At 42.2% G+C, this 20,504-nt stretch overlaps 1 protein-coding gene and 1 long non-coding RNA gene across 18 annotated transcripts in view; both read right to left on the minus strand.

Annotated features, from left to right (window-relative positions):
- LOC119490573 overlaps positions 1 to 20,504 on the minus strand; it is an 839,978-nt gene that overhangs the window by 544,947 nt on the left and 274,527 nt on the right. The gene's annotated exons all lie outside the window — the stretch shown is intronic.
- huwe1 (HECT, UBA and WWE domain containing E3 ubiquitin protein ligase 1) overlaps positions 3,137 to 20,504 on the minus strand; it is a 48,543-nt gene continuing 31,175 nt past the window's right edge. For 12 of the 17 annotated variants that reach the window (XM_037773997.1, XM_037773994.1, XM_037773996.1 and 9 more), the window contains 32 exons: positions 20,338 to 20,413; positions 19,591 to 19,689; positions 19,326 to 19,453; positions 19,082 to 19,241; positions 18,407 to 18,635; positions 18,104 to 18,282; positions 17,921 to 18,010; positions 17,463 to 17,623; positions 17,297 to 17,339; positions 16,147 to 16,512; positions 15,786 to 15,993; positions 15,365 to 15,489; positions 15,057 to 15,277; positions 14,527 to 14,918; positions 13,707 to 14,367; positions 12,576 to 13,293; positions 12,371 to 12,462; positions 10,890 to 11,046; positions 10,650 to 10,782; positions 10,249 to 10,463; positions 9,895 to 10,142; positions 9,045 to 9,147; positions 7,914 to 8,063; positions 7,549 to 7,794; positions 7,339 to 7,456; positions 7,108 to 7,248; positions 6,729 to 7,016; positions 6,071 to 6,176; positions 5,682 to 5,799; positions 5,037 to 5,218; positions 4,104 to 4,294; positions 3,137 to 4,005 (listed from right to left, as the gene is read on the minus strand). In XM_037773997.1, the coding sequence (XP_037629925.1) occupies positions 3,903 to 4,005; positions 4,104 to 4,294; positions 5,037 to 5,218; positions 5,682 to 5,799; positions 6,071 to 6,176; positions 6,729 to 7,016; positions 7,108 to 7,248; positions 7,339 to 7,456; positions 7,549 to 7,794; positions 7,914 to 8,063; positions 9,045 to 9,147; positions 9,895 to 10,142; positions 10,249 to 10,463; positions 10,650 to 10,782; positions 10,890 to 11,046; positions 12,371 to 12,462; positions 12,576 to 13,293; positions 13,707 to 14,367; positions 14,527 to 14,918; positions 15,057 to 15,277; positions 15,365 to 15,489; positions 15,786 to 15,993; positions 16,147 to 16,512; positions 17,297 to 17,339; positions 17,463 to 17,623; positions 17,921 to 18,010; positions 18,104 to 18,282; positions 18,407 to 18,635; positions 19,082 to 19,241; positions 19,326 to 19,453; positions 19,591 to 19,689; positions 20,338 to 20,413 (6,447 nt within the window). In that variant the 3' untranslated portion in view covers positions 3,137 to 3,902. The remainder of the gene's footprint in view (positions 4,006 to 4,103; positions 4,295 to 5,036; positions 5,219 to 5,681; positions 5,800 to 6,070; positions 6,177 to 6,728; positions 7,017 to 7,107; positions 7,249 to 7,338; positions 7,457 to 7,548; positions 7,795 to 7,913; positions 8,064 to 9,044; positions 9,148 to 9,894; positions 10,143 to 10,248; positions 10,464 to 10,649; positions 10,783 to 10,889; positions 11,047 to 12,370; positions 12,463 to 12,575; positions 13,294 to 13,706; positions 14,368 to 14,526; positions 14,919 to 15,056; positions 15,278 to 15,364; positions 15,490 to 15,785; positions 15,994 to 16,146; positions 16,513 to 17,296; positions 17,340 to 17,462; positions 17,624 to 17,920; positions 18,011 to 18,103; positions 18,283 to 18,406; positions 18,636 to 19,081; positions 19,242 to 19,325; positions 19,454 to 19,590; positions 19,690 to 20,337; positions 20,414 to 20,504) is intronic. The other 5 variants (XM_037774006.1, XM_037773999.1, XM_037774001.1 and 2 more) reach the window with 4 other exon arrangements.

Here is a 20,504-nt window from a genome sequence, read left to right on the forward strand (position 1 = left end):
CCACAGCCTGTTCTCATTCCCAGAACATCAAATATCAATGCTTTTTCACTTCCGTCGGCGTTCGATATTATCGCACAAGTCACCCTTTAGCGCCGGTATGAGACACACTGGGCCATTATCTACAATGTAAACTCATCCGCGGCAACAGTAAACACTCAGAAAAAGTGCTTTGGTGACGTAGTTTAAAGAGTGAAAAAGACACACAGGGCGGGCGAGAAAGTGGATGGGTCCAACAAACACAGGGCTTTCATCCAGGAGACCGCTGTTCCGTGTGTTAAGTGTCACTTTAACGTTACAATCAGCTCTTCGTTCGTGTCCCGTGTTCACAACGGCATGCCAGTTTTGACTGTACAAAAAGTTATTTTAAGCTCAACCATGATGTTTTTTCTTAAACCTAAGCAAGGGTTTTGTTTAATTCACAATGTCAAGCACGTGTTTATTGCAACCAAAAAGTGACGCAGAGAGGTCTGACAAAGCGTCCGTATGACGAGTTGGGATGAGAACGTGTTGCGGTACAACTCCCCGACTGAAGATGCTTTCAAGCAACATGTTCTGAGTAATGTAATCAATTCAAGGTATTTATATAGCGTCAAATCATAACAGAAGTTATCTAAAGACACTTTTCATATAGAGCAGGTTCATTTATAACAGACCGTTGCTATGTTAAACAGACCGTTGCTATGCGCGCAGTTCTGATCTCGGACTCTTGAGGACCATTTTTGTGTCAAATTATTGATTTCTGAAGTAATTAGCCGTGTAATAAGCAGGATAATGTACAGCTAGTGGGTCATTGTTGTGAAATAAACCCCTTCAGGGCGATGCTTTGCATCGGGGTGCCACATCGCCCTGTCAGGGTTTATTCCACAACAATGACCGGCTCGCTGTACATTATCCCTTACTTAAAAGTTTAAGTGCAAATTATTACTTGCAATTGCATCAAGAACATATATCTACTCCTTAAATTTAAGTTGATACAAAACTTTCAATAACTGGTGTGTAACTATTTCTCTCTGATTTAAGTATATTAATAAGTATCTATTGACTGCAGATATGCCATTTACCCCCATTTCATGCTTGGAACACGTGATACATTTCTTAATGTAGACCATTGACCATACCTGCTACAGTTACATATCATATATTGCTGGATTCAGAGCAGCCATACCGTTCCAGAAAACTCTTATTGGTGTTTCTAGGACAAACCCAGCCAAAGCCTACTAAAATTCATCAATTCAATTCATCATAGACCTTCAAATTTGATACTTCCGCTTATTGTACTTGTTTGTAGTACTGTATTTCCTAAATGCATCAATATATTCACATTCTGTTTCTTCACACATGTAGAAGAACCCCCTGGCCATTATCACATCAAATGTGGGATCAATCAGAGCATGCATTATAAAATTACATGAGCTTTGGTGTACCATCTCCCATTCGGCCTGGCTTCATTTTGCACTTTTTTTATTTATGGGTTATGTCACAATATCTGTCAATTTAACCACTTTTGCAGTAAAATATTTTTATACAAGAATCCATTTCATATATGGAAGACCTTAGAGAATATGAAAATCATTGTTGTGCTTTGTTCTATCTCCTGTAGGGGTATCTGGAAAACTAAAGCACTTTAGTGGGTCTTCCCTCAGGCCTGTAGTTCTTACATAGAGATTAGTGTAGCTGTCACAAGTTTGCTAATATTTAGGAAAGGGTCAACCTTTAAGCCGACATATCTGACCTGACACTTCAAAATTCTGTTAGTTAACCTTATACTACATAAAACTAATATACCTAAAATCAAAAAATGTCAGACTAAGATGACTAGCTGGCATCAGTATTCTTAGTGTGATATTTTCCTCTCTTTCTAAACTGCACACATTTATCAAAGTATATATGCATAATATGAATAAAAGAAAGTCATACCTACATTTACAAACATTTGGCAACTGGTGTTAAGCTTATTAAATCGAGTAATTCCCTTAAACTGTTATTGTTTCGCAATGTTACCACCTGTTTAGTTGATTCCTTTTGATTGGACCACTGCAGGTGGATTCTCGCGATGATTGCGAGATCACGCGATAATTGTGGGATCAGCTTACAATGCTACAGATGTCTCCTTGCAACCAATTTACATGACTAGTCTTTATTAGCTGGCTTAGATTTATTTTTTAAGTTTTAATTGTGCAAACCAGATTAAGTAATTTAGCTAAATTAGTGGTTATTGAGAACTTGGAAACTAGGAAGGATTAATGTAAACAAATTTACCAATAGTTTATGTAACCCAATCCTGGAGCTCTTAGTCCCTTTACTTCAAATCTAGAAACAGGCAAATCACACCTTCACTTTCGGTCTTCATCTAGTCAAAACTAAAGCAATTAATAGATATTTATCACTGCAGATATTTTGACTTGTCATAGCAGGAAAAGCACAGGTGAATCAAATTGACATACACAATACCAGGACCCTGGAACAAAAAGACATATAGTCGTTTTTAATGTTATCAATTAACGCCTGTGCTTTTTCTGCTAGGACATGCCAAAATGTCTGCTGTCAATTTCCATCCATGATGTGTTGCATGAACATGAACAGATGAAGTCTGTGCAACACCCTCAGTTAAAATTTAAATTCACGCAAATACAAAATTCAAGTCAGTGCTGTGTCATCTTCAGTTTTTCAGTAATTAACAGTGTGACATAATCAAGGGTAAAAACAATTGTTTCAGACTGAAGGGCATACTAGCCCAGTGAATGAATGCAATGAGCTCCTTTTATGCTCTCAACTGATTGTTTAAACCTAAAGGCTTTGTGCAGCACATGAGCTATGTGCTCTAGGATGGCATCAGTCATTACACGTTGTTACTGTACTTGATTGATTTTGTCATGAGGGACAGTTTGTCTGATTCACCGCTGGGATCAATGTCGGTGTAGACTGTGAGATTGATTTCACTTGTCACAGCATCATTGGGGACTCGCTTAATAAACTGACAATCAAAATACTGACAATAGAAAATATTTTCTATTGAAATTATCCAATAATTAACTAGTACTTTGGTGTGATTACACACAGATTTAACACATTCAATTTCGATGAAATGAATTCACTGCAAGTAATGATTAAAACACTGTTAAAAGAGACAATGGACGCAATTTTATGCATTTATTCATGTAGTTATTCCACTCTGATTCAAAGGCTCAAGGCTGGGTCAGCGATTTAATAGCCAAAAATACTCTAGAATTTATGGTTAACTTTTTTTTTTTTATCTCCTTCAGGTTTTCTCTTCATTTTTTTTGTACCATCCTTCCTTAAAAATGCCACAAAACTTTGAAAAGTGCATTTTTGTGAATATCTCCAAAACTTCTCAAGTTGTTCATATACCCCCGATAAAAAGGTTCCCCATCGTCAAGGCTTGTGAGGTCACAAATTTGCAACAAGAAACCACCAACATTTTTTTTCCCCAAAGGTTTTATAACCATCCTGTTCAAACAACATTCTCTTTTTTCTTTTTACACAGCCAGAGAACAAAAAAGATTAAACATAATAAACTCCCAAACCTTTTGTACAGAGAAATCAAACTAAATGAAGAAAACGTCTCTTATATTAGTCCATGTTTTATCCTCTGAATCCGCTCTTGCATTTGCCATTACATTGGGAAGGGAGACACAATTGTGTCAACATGAGGCTCTCTGTGTTGTACGCAATGTCAAACAGTCCGTTTCACTTGCTGGTTTTATCTGTTTTATATGGAATAGAAACCAGTAAGTCTAGGCCATTCAACAAGTAATCCAGTAACGTCTATGATAGTGTGTGCGTGCGTTCAAAGGTTATCAGTGTGAATGTGTCAGGAGTAGGCAAATCTAAATCAAGTGTCTGTATGCATGTCTGTGTGTGTGTGTTAAGAGTCTCATAGTTTAAGCCAGTCCGAATCCCTCTGAGCATTCCTGAATGGCCAACAGCAGCATATGTCTCAGCTTCTCATAGCTCTCATAAGCTGGGAGGTCCAGCTGGTTAAAGCTGAGGGTGGGAAAAAGAGAAAGAATGTCAAATTAAAGTTACATTTTCACAATTAGATTGTTCTGATTATGTATGCCTTGCAAATTTGCTGTGTGTACCAGGTATGAGCAGATGGCAGGCGGTCAGTGGAGCGATCGTCACGGTGGATCTGGAACTTCTGGATGCCGTTCATGCCCTCCAGAGCGGCAAAACCCTGGAGGGGAACCTTGGACGTGCCGGTGACAAACTGTAGGAACTTTGCCCGGTCTGCCTGGTCAAAGGACCGCAAGGCCCTCCAGAACCACTGGATCTAGAGTAAAAAATAAAAATAGAAACACAAGACAAAAGCAGTTGAGTTGCAATACTGAGTTAACTCAACTGTACAATAATTCAACTGTACAATACTCTTGTCATTAATACTGCAGTTATACTGTACATTTCTAGAAATGCTCTTAATTGATTATTATTCATACCATTCTTGCATTTTTATTTAACAAACTTAATAGATCCCACTTCTCAGGATTTTGTATTTACTTATTTGCATTGTGGCTATATATATTGTAGATCTGAATGCAAATATTTGTACATATTTCTTATATTCTCACTTGCTTATATTTCTCTACATGTACTTTGTCATATATTGTAGCATTATGTACATAATTTACATAGTACATACTCCTTTATTTCTAGGTTCTTACATTTCTTTTTGTCTATGTAAGAGCAAATGTAATGTCCCCAGTATTTCTGATTCTGAGTAATAAATGTGTCCCAATATAGTTTTGTCTGTTTTTTTTCTGTCTGGGGGAAAAAAGTTCACCTCCACAAATAAAATGTGGCTACGTCAGCTCTACTGAGCTAGAAATGAGCCCACATTCTGCACTGAGAATTAACATGGAAATAAAAGTCAAATGAAGAAATCAGGAAATCTCCTGGATTTGGTGTTGCCATCTCTCAACATACCCAATTCTCTTATATATATATATATATATATATATGTAGAAGTGGGTAGACATTTAAATGATAATGTTGTACACATGTTTAATGATCCATACCTGGATGGAGCTGGACTGGTATTTGTGATATTCAGTGTTGGCCTTCAGATCATCGATGTCAATAGTGGGCAGGCCAGAGATGAGCAGCTCCAGCTCCTGCTCAGTGAAGATGGAGATCAGCCTCTTGGGGATGATCTCATAGAATCCCTCAAGGAAGGCTGCCAGCTGCTTGCGGATTGCACCTAAAAAAAATATAAACACAAGTCAGGGATCTTTCTGTAGCAGTCAGAATATTCTTTATTTTTCATGCAATGAACGTTATTCTATCAATTAATCTGGTGGCTATTTTTTTTTCAGTTAAGCAGCTGAAAATTCAAATCTTTACTGAATAATGTATTTAAGCAGCTGGAGGCTGCTGCTTATGATAAATCAGACATCTTCCGAAGAGAAAAACCTTTAGCTCTCCGCTGAATATTGATCAGTTCAAAATGTTAAAGTGCTGCCACCTAGTGCTTTCATTGTGCACCACTGAGAATGAGATCTTTCATACATACACCCTGAAGATTTTAAATTACATCCGTTGATTAAAAGATATAGATTAACCCATTTGCTTTGACAAATTGTTTTTGTCAATAATACTGGGCCTTATTACAGCCCTACTGGTAATGGGAAATTCAATATTTGGTAAAAGAACCACAATCTCACCTGTCATCTTCATCTGGCATACCAGGTGCACATACTCCTTTTTGTTTTCCTCTGTGACCAGGATATTGGCTCCATTTGGCTTGAGGTCTCTCACTTCACACACTCCAAACTCCTGGACCTACACAGACAGAGAACATGCAGACTTTCACCATCACTCATTTCAGCTTAATATTTTGCTGCGAGTCACAGATGGTATCCATTAACAGTATTTTAAGGAATTCAGATTGCAAATTACACTTTTTGCAGCACTCATTATATGAGAGCATAAAGCATTTGGGGTTAAAACCCTTGAGGCCAAATCCCAATTTCAACAGTTAAGGAGAGGATACAGCATTAGAATCAATTTTCCACTTGAAGCTAATTGAAACATTCAGAGAACAGACACCAACCTCTGTGCTGAATGTCAGCTCATAGCCCAGCGTGGACACATCATTCTCCAACAAGTACACCAAGCCCTGGAAAAACGGGTAGTCCTCGCTCTCCATGTCTGTGTACCTGGTAAGACCACAGAAATATATCCATATTAGACACATATTAAGGAAAAAGACTGCAAATATACAGCTAACCAGCTCTTTGGTTGCCACAATGTTTAGTGTATCAATCAATAAGGCATTGTTTGTTGGGATATTTAGTGCAGTTGGAACCAGGGATATTATAGTAACCTATAACAAAAATAAGCAGTGAAAAATATTTTTAGTAAATTGAAACTAAATAAAAACTATATAGTTTAAGAAAAATTAAACTGAAACAATATTGCCTGGGTAAAAAAAATACTAATAAAACAAAAATGAAGGTGAAATTCATTTCAGTTTGAATTTATCTATAACATATTACTAGCAAAAAAAGGAGACAGCATGAATTAAACTAAACCTTTCTGAAAAACTGAAACTAAACTAAAACTAGCAAACACTCTGGAAATTAACTAAAAATAAACTTACAAATCTAAACTAAAATAAGATAAAAAAGATATTCAAAATTTAAAATTATTATAACCTTGGTTCTTGAACAATTAGGTTAGTTGGCTGTAAATTCCAGCAACTAAAATACCTGACACTCTTGCCCAGGATGTGCTTGTAGAAGCTGCGGGTGAAGTAGCACTCCAATAACCGGTTATCATAGACTGCCTTGGCCACCACGCGACCAACAAACTTGAAGTAGCTGAGGTGGTTGGGGTTGCAGTGGGATGAGGGGTTGATGGTATAGGTGACGCGGTCGCCTGGCGAAGTGCGAAACAGGGCGTACATGGGGTTGAACATCTCCCGGGAGATGATCATGTACCATTCCCTCAGCAGGCCACCAGCATCCTGGCCCTCCTCCCCTTCAAACACAATGTACCTGTAATGGAAAAAGAGCAGAGGATGACTCAGGTTGAGTGGTTCTGAAATGAGAGGACACGTATTTGGATAGAGTGGCAATGGAGCCTTACAGCCTATTCTTCATGTCCTCTGGGCTCTTGCGATGCAGCTCCCTGTAGGAGTCCTCAAACACGTGATCTCTCCTCACATGCACGGCCATGTCCTCCTTCCTGAGACCTTCATCCAGTCGCTCTAACTCCTGGCGGAAGTACCTGCAGAGATGTCCAGAAAGACCATCATGTCAAAGCCAATAATTGTGTATTAGACAACATAAGATAGAAGTGTAAGATAATGCTCCTTACTTCCTCTTCACGTCAAAGTCCAGGATGCGTATGTAGTCAACCAGTACTGCAAAAGGCCCATCAGCTAAGTGAGTGGTGGACTGGCGCAGGATCTGGTTAAGCACTGTGCGGTGAGTTTCTAAAAGGAAGAAGAATGAATCCTGTTAGACACTGTACTACACATCAAAACAAAGCTTCATCATTCTCCTTTCTTAAATCTTTCATGCTCACCAGCAAAGCGGAGGAACTTCTGGGTGTCTGGTGGCAGGTTTGAAGAGATGTGCATGGAGGATGGTTCCCTGGAAAAGAATGGGTCTAGGGATGAAGGTGTGGCAGGTGTGAGTGGTGCTGGCGACAGTGGTGGAGGCTCATCTTTGATGTGAGAAAGCTGGCTCTCCCGGGTGTCCCTCACAGGAGGTTTGCTTTCTCGCTCCGTGGCGTGGACCAGGAAGAAGGCCTCAACAGCAGGCTGGAGAACTGGGGGGAAAAATAAAACATCATTAGGGGAACAAATCACTAAATCATGCTACTTTCAACAGACAAATACAATATAAATCACATTAAGAAATGCATTTCTCAAGAAGGATTCTGCTTACCCAGTACGGCATGCTGGTCATGGGACTCCTCCAGCTCTTTCAGGCACTCCCCGAGCATGTCCCATAGTTCATCCAACAACAGCTGCTCGCTGAGCAGTGGGAGGTCTGGAAGTCTCTCCTCGCTCTCCGACTGGCCGTTTCCGTCTTCATCTGAAAAAAGAAATTCCAATATTGACTGAACCAATACAAATCAGTTATACTGTCATCAACTGTGACTGGAGCAGTCATTTTTACAGCCCAAAAAAATTGTTCCAGTGTTGGTGAATAAGCCCATATTCTAGACTCTATTGTCTATCTATATTAAAATTGCTTGAGTTATTACTGTTACTATCACACAAAAGTAGACACATTGTGCTCACTGGATGTGGGGGTCATTCGCAAAAAAAAAAAAAAAACTAGGGCTGTCAAAGTTAACGCGATAACGCATTAACTCAAAATTGTTTTAACGCCACTAATTTCTTTAACGCATTAATGCAACTAGGTTGTAGCGGGCTCAGTTTTAAAGCTAGAGTGAAGATACTTGTATCATATAAAACTAGAAAATTTAAGGGATCAATTGGAACCAACCATGCTAGATAATGCTCCAAACTTGTGCTATATTTTGGCGAGGAAAAAACATTTTCAAAAGGGGTCCCTTGACCTCTGACCTCAAGATATATGAATGAAAATGGGTTCTATGGGTACCCACAAGTCCCCCCCATTTACAGACATGCCCACTTTATGATAATCACATGCAGTTTGGGGCAAGTCATAGTCAAGTCAGCACACTGACAGCTGTTGTTGCCTGTTGGGCTTGAGTTTGCCATGTTATGATTTGAGCATATTTTTTATGCTAAATGCAGTACCTGTGAGGGTTTCTGGACAATACTTGTCATTGTTTTGTGTTGTTAATTGATTTCCAATAATAAATATATACATACATTTGCATAAAGTAAGCATATTTTCCCACTCCCATGTTGATAAGAGTATTAAATACTTGAGAAATCTCCCTTTAAGGTACAATTTGTAAAGATTAAAACATTTGAGATTATTTTGCGATTCAGTATTTAAATCAATTGAAAGCCCTAAAAAAAACATAGTGAATCAGCAGGTTTTTCAAATTGTCATTAGCAGTTTGCAAGTCAGTCCTACCCAGAGGTGCAGGGTCCTGCTCTAGAGGAGACGGCTGGTCCACATCCATTGGAGACTCATCTCTCTGGGCTGCCTGGGCTTCTGACATTGACTGCACTTCAGACTACAGAAAACAAATCAGGAAGGACCAGAGAGACAGGATGAATAACAGGGAAAAACATAGAATTAATGATTAGCAATTTTTTTTTGTTTATTGCCATGCATCATGACATTCCCATGAGAGAGGAAGGGAACTGGAACGGAGTAGGGAAGGAGGGAGGAACAAAAGCATGAAGCCATGTCAGCCAGCAAACAGACGTCAGTGGAACAGATCAAACAGTTTGGAGCAGGCAGCACATTCATATTTTAGACCATTTCAACAGTCAAACATGTCAATGCAAACGTAAGACATTGATATGGGATGCAGACCATCACTGGCCTGTCTGTCTTTCTGTCAATGGGGCTGCAAATGTTCATCATGGCAGCAGTTGTCGCTATGCATGAACCACTTGAGATAGCAGGCTGTATGGTTATGTTTTTACAGACACAATGCAATACCATATAAACAGTTAACTATAGTTATTTTTTCCAAAATAAGACAGATATGCATTACAAATAATGGAGTAGTTTATAATTTTCCTAATGTACAAAGGCAGTACAGGCAAAGCCAAATTAGACATGAAGCATATCAGTAGCTAATGGCCATTTCACAGCATTTATCTTGATGACCACCACAGTAATTTTGAGATAATTATACTGTGATGGTCTTATTATGTCGTCGCTTTTTTTCAGCTTTCAGATGGTCTCCTACTGTAAGTGTGTGCAGTGTGTGAGTAGGAGTATGCCTGCTGTCAGTGCAGCCCATGCTAACCGTGGAAGCAGCAGCCGTGCCAGCAGGGGGAGCAGCACCAGTGGGGGCATGTGGGACCGCCACTGAAGACCCGGCGGCGGCAGCTACGGCAACGGCGGCAGAGGCAGAGGAGGCGGTGGGTGGGGGTGCCTGTTGGAGCCGGCGTGCCCGCTGACCCTCTCTCACCATCTGGATGATGGCGTCAGCTTCAGCCTCCAGCTGACGCACCGCAGCCTGGATACTGCTGGCTGAGCCTAAACTGGTGGAGCCTGGCCGTTGGGAGAGGGGGGAGAGGGTCGTTTCACTCGATTAATCATCAAGATATTGTACATTAATGTCATTATAGAAAACTGTGTATATGTAATATCGTCTTACCTAATCGCCCTGTCTGTTTGGCCTTCTTGTTGGCGCGCCGTGTGTCCTCACGCAGCTGGATAATTACCTGCAGCACTCGCAAGAAAAACTTCTGCGTCGACGTCTTGGAGGTTAGTGAGCTCATACAGGGAAGCTGTAGTTCACGTCCCCCGAGAGTACGTTTTTGTGCAGCCACAATGACCACACTCTCCGAGCCGTCAAACCTGTGCCCCAACCAACAAACGCATACAAGGTAAAGGAAATTGTAGTTGTAACAAATTTACTTTCATGCAAAAGTAGATACCACAGGGCTACTCGGGAACTACAGTTTACGTTAAACAGAATCAGTCTACCACAGTCTCTCTTGCAAGTGTGTTGACAACCTGAAGTCACGGGGTGGCCCAGAACCATCACTGGCTAACCTGCTAGTCATCTTGCCCTTGAGTCGGCCTGAGAGGGAAGTATCCTCAGGAGGGGCATCAGGGGAATGCGAATCAGCTTGTGCCCGTCTCTGCTGCTCCAAGTTGTATTCTCTAAGTTCGGCCAGCAATGTGCCTGAGAGAGAGAGAGAGAAAATGTTACAAAATGTGTATAAAGAGAAAACTGTATTTGCTTACATTGGAACATGAGAACTGGAATCTGTGTAGTCGCCCAGCACTGACCGATCTGTTTGCAAAGAGTGTATCCGAGGTGTCTAGCTCCACTGAGCAGCAGTCTGAGCACAGTGTCTCTGGTGGACCCGTCTCCTCTAGATAACTGCAGCAGGATATTGGCTGCATCCTCCAGACCCTCCTCTGAACACGAGTGAGATGTCAACACCTTGTACGGAGAAGAAAAAGGGTTATTAGAATAAAGATTATTAATCAAACTGCAAAAAGGTGTAAGAAACAAGGAAAAACAGATCAATTGCCTTGTGCTCAAAACAGTTAAAAGGGGCACATGATTTTGTCAACACAAAGTGTTGTGACAAGTGACTGTTTGTGTCACAGTTCAATTGTGCAAAGAAAAAACAATTCACTGGAGACTGTCAATATGCTTTATGCTGGATGACTGTTGGACTAACTGATCTGTCTGGCTACCGAATGTGCACGAGTCCAGGTTGCAAGACTTGTGGCTGATTCATAGTCAAGGCTGAAAAGGCTGCTGTCGTTGATCCTCAACTCTGAACGGCCGCCCACAAAGTCTCAAACAAGTCACATCAGTGCACATCTTAAAACACATGTTTCCTTTGGCTTTCGCTTTCTCTTTTACCTGTAGGTTATACACTTATTTCTCCTTGCTATGAGAAGTGATCTATAAATAAAGTGTGCTTGCTTACTAATGGGACTCCAGCTACCCAGCCAGCCAGACTGTAAGAGGACTATGACTGATGGATGGATGTCACAGTCCAGGTACCTTTTAATATTCAATCCATCCATCCAACTGCCAAGAGTGACATAAACTTCAATGTGACACCATGCACGAATGACAAAGCCAGATGAACTGGACAGTGTCTTGAAGTAGATCAGGGCAAAGATATATGGTGGTGTGACTGTTTTTTTTTCTTCAAAATGTGTGAGGCAGATACACAACACACCTAAAGCTCCTTAAATCAAATGCAGTTTTCACTAAAGGTCCCCATAGAATTTCATATGATTTATACAAATTTGACAGCTCAGACAAGTCTTCTAGTAGCAGAAATGTAAGAGAAAATTAGGGTTTAGGGTTTTTAACTTTGGTGGTTATGCTGCTGATCAGCTGTAAATCCTTAATTAATAGAACATTTAACTATTGTTTAGTGTTTGGGCTGCAGTTGGCATTTGTATTATCAGACTTTCATCGAGATCCATGACTTCTATTTTAGACAACTTTTTTATATTAAAAAAAATACTAAACCATTCATGATTTTTTGTGAAAGATTCAAAACAAGCCCATGGTTTTTTGTGAAACACAACAATAACCAAACATGCCTCTCAACTCAGATGTAGAATTTGTTTTTGCTCTCTATCATCATCTAAACATCTGCCCCCTAGTTTGCGAACTGGGTTGTCTCAATTGATCCTCAGTAGAAGTTATTCAGTATAATATCTTGAAAAAAATAACACACATTTCATTTCATGGTGACTGCATGAACGACACCCTATGACACTTTATTCTTCCATACCTCCACAGAGAGTTGAAGCTGTTTCTCTGTGAGTCCACTGGAGGCCATCTTGTTGTCAATCTCTGTACTGCTAGTAGTGCCCCTCAGTTTCCCTGTTTTGGCAAAACGCCCCAAAAAATACCGGTTATTTTCTACTGAAATCGCTGTTACATTGTAATGTCTAAATGTACTGATGACATTTTATTTTGGAATAAATGAACACTACCTGTAGAGGTTATTCCAGTGGATGTGGGTATAGAGATTGTTGTAAGGGATGTCTGGGAGGCTGCTAGACTTGTCCCTGAGGATGTACCCTGGGCTACAGCTCCCACAGAGACCCCTGGGCCTGCCACAACAGGCTGGGTAGATCCCGCTGACACCGTGCCCTGTGTTGTGATTGGGGCCGTGACTCCTGAGCTGGTTGCCGTGGTGGGGATGGCAGCCTGTGGGGTGGGGTGTCCAGCAGGCACCTCGGTGGCCTTGTTGTCAGGCAGGGCAATGGATATGAGGGAGAGCAGACGCAGCAGCTTTTCAGTGAGCAAGGAGCTCCGTCTGATTACAGGGTGGGACAGCATGTTCATCAGCTGGCCTAGAGGGGAGGTCTCCAGACTTAACTGAGCCCCGTCAGCCTCTGCACTGCCCCCCAGAGGCACTGTCTTCATAGAGGCTTTGCCTTTGCGGCTGACATTCATGTTGTCCAGCTTGACCAGCAGGTCCCAAAAATCAGTGGAGATTCCCAGAGACTGGAGAGTAGCGGCAGTGGAGCCGAAGGAGTTTGGGGTGTTGGAAACATTAGAGCTGGGGTTACCCAGAGATCCTGATCTGGAGCCCCCCCCAACTCCAACCCCTCCCACAGAGGTGATTGAACAAAGACGAGAGTCCAGGTCAGAAGAAGATGTTGACAGATCCTTACAGCGCTGCTGGGTGAAGTGGCTGGGGAACACCTGCAGGGACAGACAAGAAATAAAAAGGACTTCAATTATTATGACTTAAAGGTCTTATTGATAACATTTTTATGTAGACAAATATTTAAAAAAAAATAATAATACATCCACAGAGCTTTTAGAAAAGTGCCAAATAAAAGTATGGCTTTACCTGAAAAAAAATATTATGATTGTAGATTAATAATAAAAAAAATTGCGGAATGTTTTGTTTATCTCTGGGATAAATGGCTGAGATTAACAGTAAGTGCCCGGCAACAACTCCTTAAGTAAATGCAATGGAACAGGGGAGGGAGAATTCAACATTTAGTGGCTGAATATTATCAATGTTATCAGTAGTACCTGTAATTTACTTTCTTTCCTCAACATACAATAGATGATGAATCAGATGTAGATGAAGATAGGTGGAGTCTCACCTTAGCTAGCTGAATGAGTGTGTCCAACACATGTCGACAGACCACAGGAGCAGCTTGTGGATGGATGTGGACAGTTGAACCTCCACCTCCAGCACACGTGACACCTGCAGCACCGCCTGACACTCCTGCCAGCGTTCCAGATCCTGTCGAACCCCCAGCTGAGTGCCGGTCAGCATGCTTCCTACCTGATGCTCGCTGAATCTGGAAAATGTTTGTCCGGCAGCCCAAGGCTGCGTCCATTGAAACAGAGAGCCAGGAAAGCTGGTTGGAACTGCGGGACTCCACCCTGTTCAGTAGCTCTAAGGAGGAAGATGAGGACGATGAGGAAGAGGAGGATGAAGAGGAGAGGGAGGAGGCAGCAGAGCCTTTTCCTCCGCAGCCTCCCTGGGTGCTCCTCTTGCCACGAGAGTCTTCTAGACGCGTGGTCTCCACACACACCTCGCTCTCGCTGCTGCGCTGAAGGATGGATAACAGGCTGCGAATGACCCACCCGCGTGTTTGAGAGTGGTAGCAGAGGTTCCTGAGCACGCGGTGCAGACGGCTGGTGTTGAGCTTCGGTTCATCCACGAACAGCAAAACCAGCAGGCAGGACAAGGCCTCGTGGTCCAGCAGCAATCGACCGCGCAGACGCAGCAAGGAGTCCACACTGGAACTGGATGGTCTGAGGAAACAAAACGACAACATATATTCAGTTTGTCACTTGTCAAAAGTGCAGTATGGTTTGATCAAGATTACCTAGAACATTTTTAATAAGTCAGACAAAAAAAATGCAAAAAAGATAATTTGCAAAACAGGCACTTAGATGACCGTCTCTGCTCACCTGTGGTTTGTTCCACCCCCCATCTGAAATGTGCCTCCTCTCTGCACAGCAAGTCGGGTGTACTGGACGCCGCGATTGCTCCCTAACCGACTGGTGAAGGCTGGTGAGCGCAAGATGGCTGATAGCGCTGAAGATGAGCTATGACCAAACAACCTCTCGTGCATCAGTTGCCTCTGGCGTGCCTCTTGCTCTCTACGCAACGCCGCTGCTTCGGCAGCAATGTCCGGGGGCATGACAGCCAACACGCTATCCTCCATGTCCTCCAGGACACTACGCCGGAGCTCTGAGGGCAGCGTCTGGATGAAGGTGACTGGATCCAGAGGGGTGTCTCCCTGTGGGGGCTGTTGGGCTAGCTCCCTGCGCTGCTGCTCTGCCCGTTGCTGGGCAAGAACCTAAAGACAATCAACGGCATGCTTAGTTAGAAGAGCTGATTACCTGGGACTCCTTTACTTGTTTGCTTAGAAATCATATTTTATATTTTTTTCCCCATTTGGTTACTGTAATCTTATCATTTCAGCAAAGATCCTCACCTCTTCCTGGATGGCAGGTGGCAAAGCCGCCAGGAACTCGGGGCTGACCTCTGTAACCCCTGGTCCTCCCAGTACAGGTGCAGTAGTGGAAGGCAGGGTGGTGGCAGCTGGAGGACGGGAGGGTGGTCTGATGCCAAGCTGATTTTGCAGCACCTCTCGCCGGATGTCCTCAGGAAGAGCCGCCAGGAAAGAGGGATCCACACCCTCTGGCAGACTGATGCCTGCCAAGACAAAAAACATTATTAGATGTAATACTTAATTAAAAATATGAATAACTGCAGAAAAGGTAGGATAGCAATATAATTTACCTGCAAGTGGGTCCTCATCGTCATTGCTGGTGGATGGGAGGGGCTCTTCCTGGATGGCTTGTGACTGGCTGTCAGCGCTGTCACTCCTGGGCATCGTTTCCCCAGGTGATGAGACCGAAGCAGAGCTGTAAACATAAAAGAAAAAAATCGTCAGTCTGCAGCAATATGTGTGAGAAATTACTCTGATTTACACAGTGTCAAATTGAAAACAGTCAAAGGGCTTACAAAAACAATGCATTTCACAAAAAATGCCTTAAACAGAGGGCAAGGTATCTAAAGTTTCCCAACTGCATTTCGACTGAAATGCTGCAAAAGAAGCTGGTGAGAAAGGATGGCTTTAAGCTCAATTTTTTTTTTCTTCCGTTATTGTATTGGACTGAAACAGAAGTTACATGCCCTAGTGATCAAAAGAGCTACTAACCCAGTCTCTGCATCCGTTTGCCGGTCGGTCAACCCACTCTCCCCGCTGACAGATAGCTCCGCTAGCTGGGCAGTTTGGGCCGGGTTGGGAACAGCTTCTTCCTGAGTGGCAGAGGCGGGGCTGCTGGTATCCATGGGCGACCCTTCCAGTTGTGACACACCCACTACTGCAGGCTCTGAGGTCTCCACAATGTCTGGACTTAGGGAGGCTAAAGGAAATAACAGAGAGGTCAGGAAATGGTGTGACTCCTTGGGTTCACGACAGATACTAGCTACAAGCACAGTCAACATCATTTACATTACAGATGTGTGTTCTTACTGTTGGCCAGTCTGTATAAAGAGAGTTTTCAAAGTTAGTCTACCTTCCCTGCCTTCATCCAATGCTCCTCCACCACCTCCTCCGACTCTCTCACCGATTGTGGGTGCCGGGGACATTTCCATCTGAGATGCCTCCGCTTCACTGTTTGGCCGGTCAGCTGCCGACAAGGGTGGAAGGCCTGCCCCTGCCAGAGCAGCCAGAGAGCTTGCGTGTGACTCAGCCAGTAGCAGGTCAGCAATTGGCTGGTGGACCTGCTGGCTGATCGCAGTCTCGAGGGAGACTAGGGCCTGTTCGTGAGGAGCAGGTGTGGTGGGAGTGACCTCTCCAGATGGGGGAGCAGTGAGGAAGCCCTCTGAGACCCTGGGTGGGTCCAGACATGACACTGTACCACCCTGAGCCTGCTCACCCTCTGCAACATCCAGAGAGAAGGCTTATGTGAATATAGGGATATAGCTTTTATACATTCTTGAGTGGAAAAAAATCTAACTGATCTTATTTTTTTCAGTGACTAAACATCAATTACGTGGTTTATAAACCGTAAAATACTCATTCTGAAAATTACAATATTTTACAATTATAGAAAACATTTTCCCTATACACAATTGCAGCCCAAACTGTTCCAAACCCCTTCAAGGTATTAATGACTTATGTTCAAATCAAGCGGTGCATTAGAACTGCATACAGAAATGAAATATCAATATGCTGATTCGTTTTTGATCATTTTCTACATAGATGACAAGGGCCTCCACTGAGGAAGGCAGTAAGTTGTATAGTTATCTCCTGAAAGGGGTGCACAATCCTGATCCCCAACAACAACACAACTTACTACCTCACCACAGCACAGCCAGCTGCAGGAAAAATGCAATGCATATAACATACATAAGAGGCAACATTTTACTCCAGAGATGACATGTAAATATGTGGAATTAGGTGCTTAAGAAAGCAACCATTTGCAGAATGGATCTCCTGCAGCAAATGATGTCCAGCTGGTATAGCGTTGCCATAAGAAAGACAGTAGACTGTATAGTTATCTCCCAGATCTGGTGTGATCCTAAAACTATACAAACTACTACCTCATCCCACAGAACGCTCTGCTGGCTGCTTGCCTCTGTGTACCCATCACTGAGATGTCTCCATTCCTGACAAGAATTTTAACATTAAGACAGAAACAGAATCTCTACAGATGTCAGTACCTGCAGTGTTCTCTGCACCATTAACTGTCCCCAATCCAGAACCCTATGGACAAAAAACAGTTGACATTAGCAAACAAGTGAATGCAAATGTCAAAAGATGCCATGCACTTCTAGATTTGAAAATTCTTCCTCCTACAAAGTCAACAAACATGTATTATTTGCCAACCTGCAGGCTCTGTTCCCTGGCCTGTTCTGCTCCAGAGGCCCTCCTCTCATTCTGCTTAGACTCCTCTTCTTCAGCCAACTGCCTCCTCCTCTTCTCCCTACGCTCCTCCAGCTCCTCATCTCGCAGACTCTCAAGATGCTGCAGGATAGGCACCTTCACCACTGAAAGCAGACATAGATGTCAGAATTCATCCTTGGTAGTGGCTGTAGCATAAAAGGTATAGCAAGTCATGAAGTCCAATGAATGCCTCTTTAGCTAAAGCCTGGTGCATTGATCTAAATCAGTAAAAACATATTAATGTGGGATTAAATTACATCATTCACTCCTATTGATTTTCTCTTTCTTAATCCCCACCCTTGCTTCTGTCAGCATTGTCACCCAAAGGAAGGTTCTTGTGTGTGCCTTCATGATAAAATTTGTCTCCATTGAGACAATTCTGCAGTATAAGACCAACCTACCTGCTACACAGTCGTGCATACTCTCAGCATCCAGCACTTTACACTCATCTGTCCATCTAGTTAAGGCAGTAGGAATACTAGAGAGGGTGCCTAGGGAGACAGAAAGAACAATCATGTTAGGAATTCAGGCTGATACTGAGCCAAAAGACTGTTACATTAACGACAACACATAGTGATTCTCACCTGCTTGTCCCCCAGTACTGCTCTGCTCATGGAAAAAGTCATCCAACAACTCGTCGTCAGAACGAGCGATGATGTGCACATCCTCATTTCCGACCAAAAGGCGGGCCCGACCACGAGATTGCAGAGGCAGAGAGCTGGACAGCTGTAAGATGTCTGCTGCAGCACTAGGGCCCAACAATCTAAAGAATGGAGTAGAGGAGGAACACACATTTCATTAGCATTATCAAACAAAGAATGGTGGTGTAACAGATGTTGCAAAACAGACGTGTTGTTTAACAAAGAAACCAAAAAACGTGCTATCACCTCTGCAAGATGAGCGGAGGGTTGGGCTGGCGGTTGCCAGGGTAGTGAACATGGATGGTGTGTCCGCTGTTGGCAGTCAGCTGTCGCAGTGTTCGCTGGCTGCGACCCATGCCCTGCGCCAGGCGGCTGCTAGTGCCTGCCACACCTAGGGTGAGGGAACCGTGGTCTGCATGGCGCACCATCAGTGGGTGGGAGCTGGGGATGTTGCCTGGGGAGGGAGGGATGTCAGCTGATGGAAAAACAACAGAAAACAGTAGGCAGACATTAGGGGGACAGCTCTGGCACAACCCCGAGTAATGTTTAGGAAAAATAAAGCTTAAGAAAATTCATTTTCAGCATCATCTGTTTTTTTGTGTTTGTAATTCTCCTAATTTGCGATGTCCTACGCTTTAGTGAGTCTGTCGTTTGTCATGTGTAGCTGGAACCCGTCTTTTGAAAATCAGGCTGTGAGAAACATGTTTTTCCCCCTCATTTCTTACAGTGGGCTATCGTATCAAAAAGATTTTCTGTGACCAAGAAACTGAATTGAATAAAACTAAAATGGACTTTATCCAGAACCAATTCTTTAAGGAGGACTCAAATTGATTGATTTTGGGGTGGAAACTGGGAAAATATGTACACATAATATTATAAATTTGACTTTTGTAAATGTTGGTAATAAATCATCCTGCTTACCGTTGTTGGAGAACATGTTGTCAAACTCTATGATGAGGTCATCATCCCTGTCAAACCTTTCGAAGCGGATGTGCGGCGCGGCATTGATATCGGGGAAGTCCTCGTCCAACTCCATCTCTGAACCTTCATCGTCATCATCCTCATCTCCTTCTTCATCATCCTTGAGGAAAAGTAGCAGCGATAAGTCTTAAGGATAAGCAAGAATCAAGACTTCTTTACTGAACCTCATTGCATTAATCCATACTTGATCTTCCTCCTCCTCTTCTTCCTCCTCCTCTTCTTCATCCTGGCTGTCTTCATCATCATTGCTGCCACTAGAATCTTCCTCTTGTGTGTGTTCCTCATCCTCTGGTTCCAGGATGTTCATGGAGTCTGATGGAAGAGAGAAACACAGAGTTCCTTACAAGAAGATCTTAAAAACTGAGAAACTGTCAGTGAAACCAGTTACAACAACGGTTATGGTTATCGACTATGATAACACACAAAGTTCTATTGTGCCGATGTCTTACCTTCCCGGTTGGCCTGAAGAGTGGATGTCTGGCTAATATTGGAGGGGGCCTCATCCATCAACACATCCTCTTGAGATTCATCTTCACCGCTGCGTCCCACTGATTGACAGAGCAAACAACAAGTGATACATCAACTCAGGGTTTCCTTGACTGTTTGAAATACAGGAAGCTATTATATTCCAGTATGTAATATTATTATTATTATATGAAAAATATTTTTAGTAAACTGAAACTAAATAAAAATGTAATCCTTTATTATTGATTTCCTGGTTAAAAACTAATAAAAATGAACATAAAATGAAATTAATTTCATTTTTTTTTTTTTTTTAGCTATATCACTATCAAAAAACTTATACTGACCTTAAACTTTATTAGATAGCTACATACTTCTGAGACATACCTGGCCCAAGCATAAACAAACTAAAACTGCTGTTAAACTAAAACTAGATACATTAAAGCTAAAACTAAACCTTTCTGAAAAACTGAAGCTAAACTAAAACTAGCAAACAAACTCAGAAAACAAATTAAAACTAAATCAAAAAGTCAAAACCAAAATAAAATAAAAACTTATTGAAAATTCAGAACTATAACCTTGGCATGTAGTTAACTCCTTGTATTTAAATTTGATATATATATATATATATATATATATATATATATATATATTTTTTTTAACAACTCTCCTTTTTTCCTTGCCTGTTTACTATCTACCCTCAATTTCCCCTCCAAATTAATCAAGTGGCTTACCTATAATTGTGCTGTTGACAGCGCCAGCATCTCTCTCCAGCAGCTCATCAATCAGATCCACCAACTCATTTTCTACCTACAAGCACAGGAAATGAAATGCAATGTCAGCCATAAAGTGGGGAAAGGGGCACAACACCTTGTTGTTATGGCCATTCATTACAGATGTT

This window comes from Sebastes umbrosus, chromosome 6 (genome assembly GCF_015220745.1).
Source record: "Sebastes umbrosus isolate fSebUmb1 chromosome 6, fSebUmb1.pri, whole genome shotgun sequence".
NCBI lineage: Eukaryota > Metazoa > Chordata > Actinopteri > Perciformes > Sebastidae > Sebastes > Sebastes umbrosus.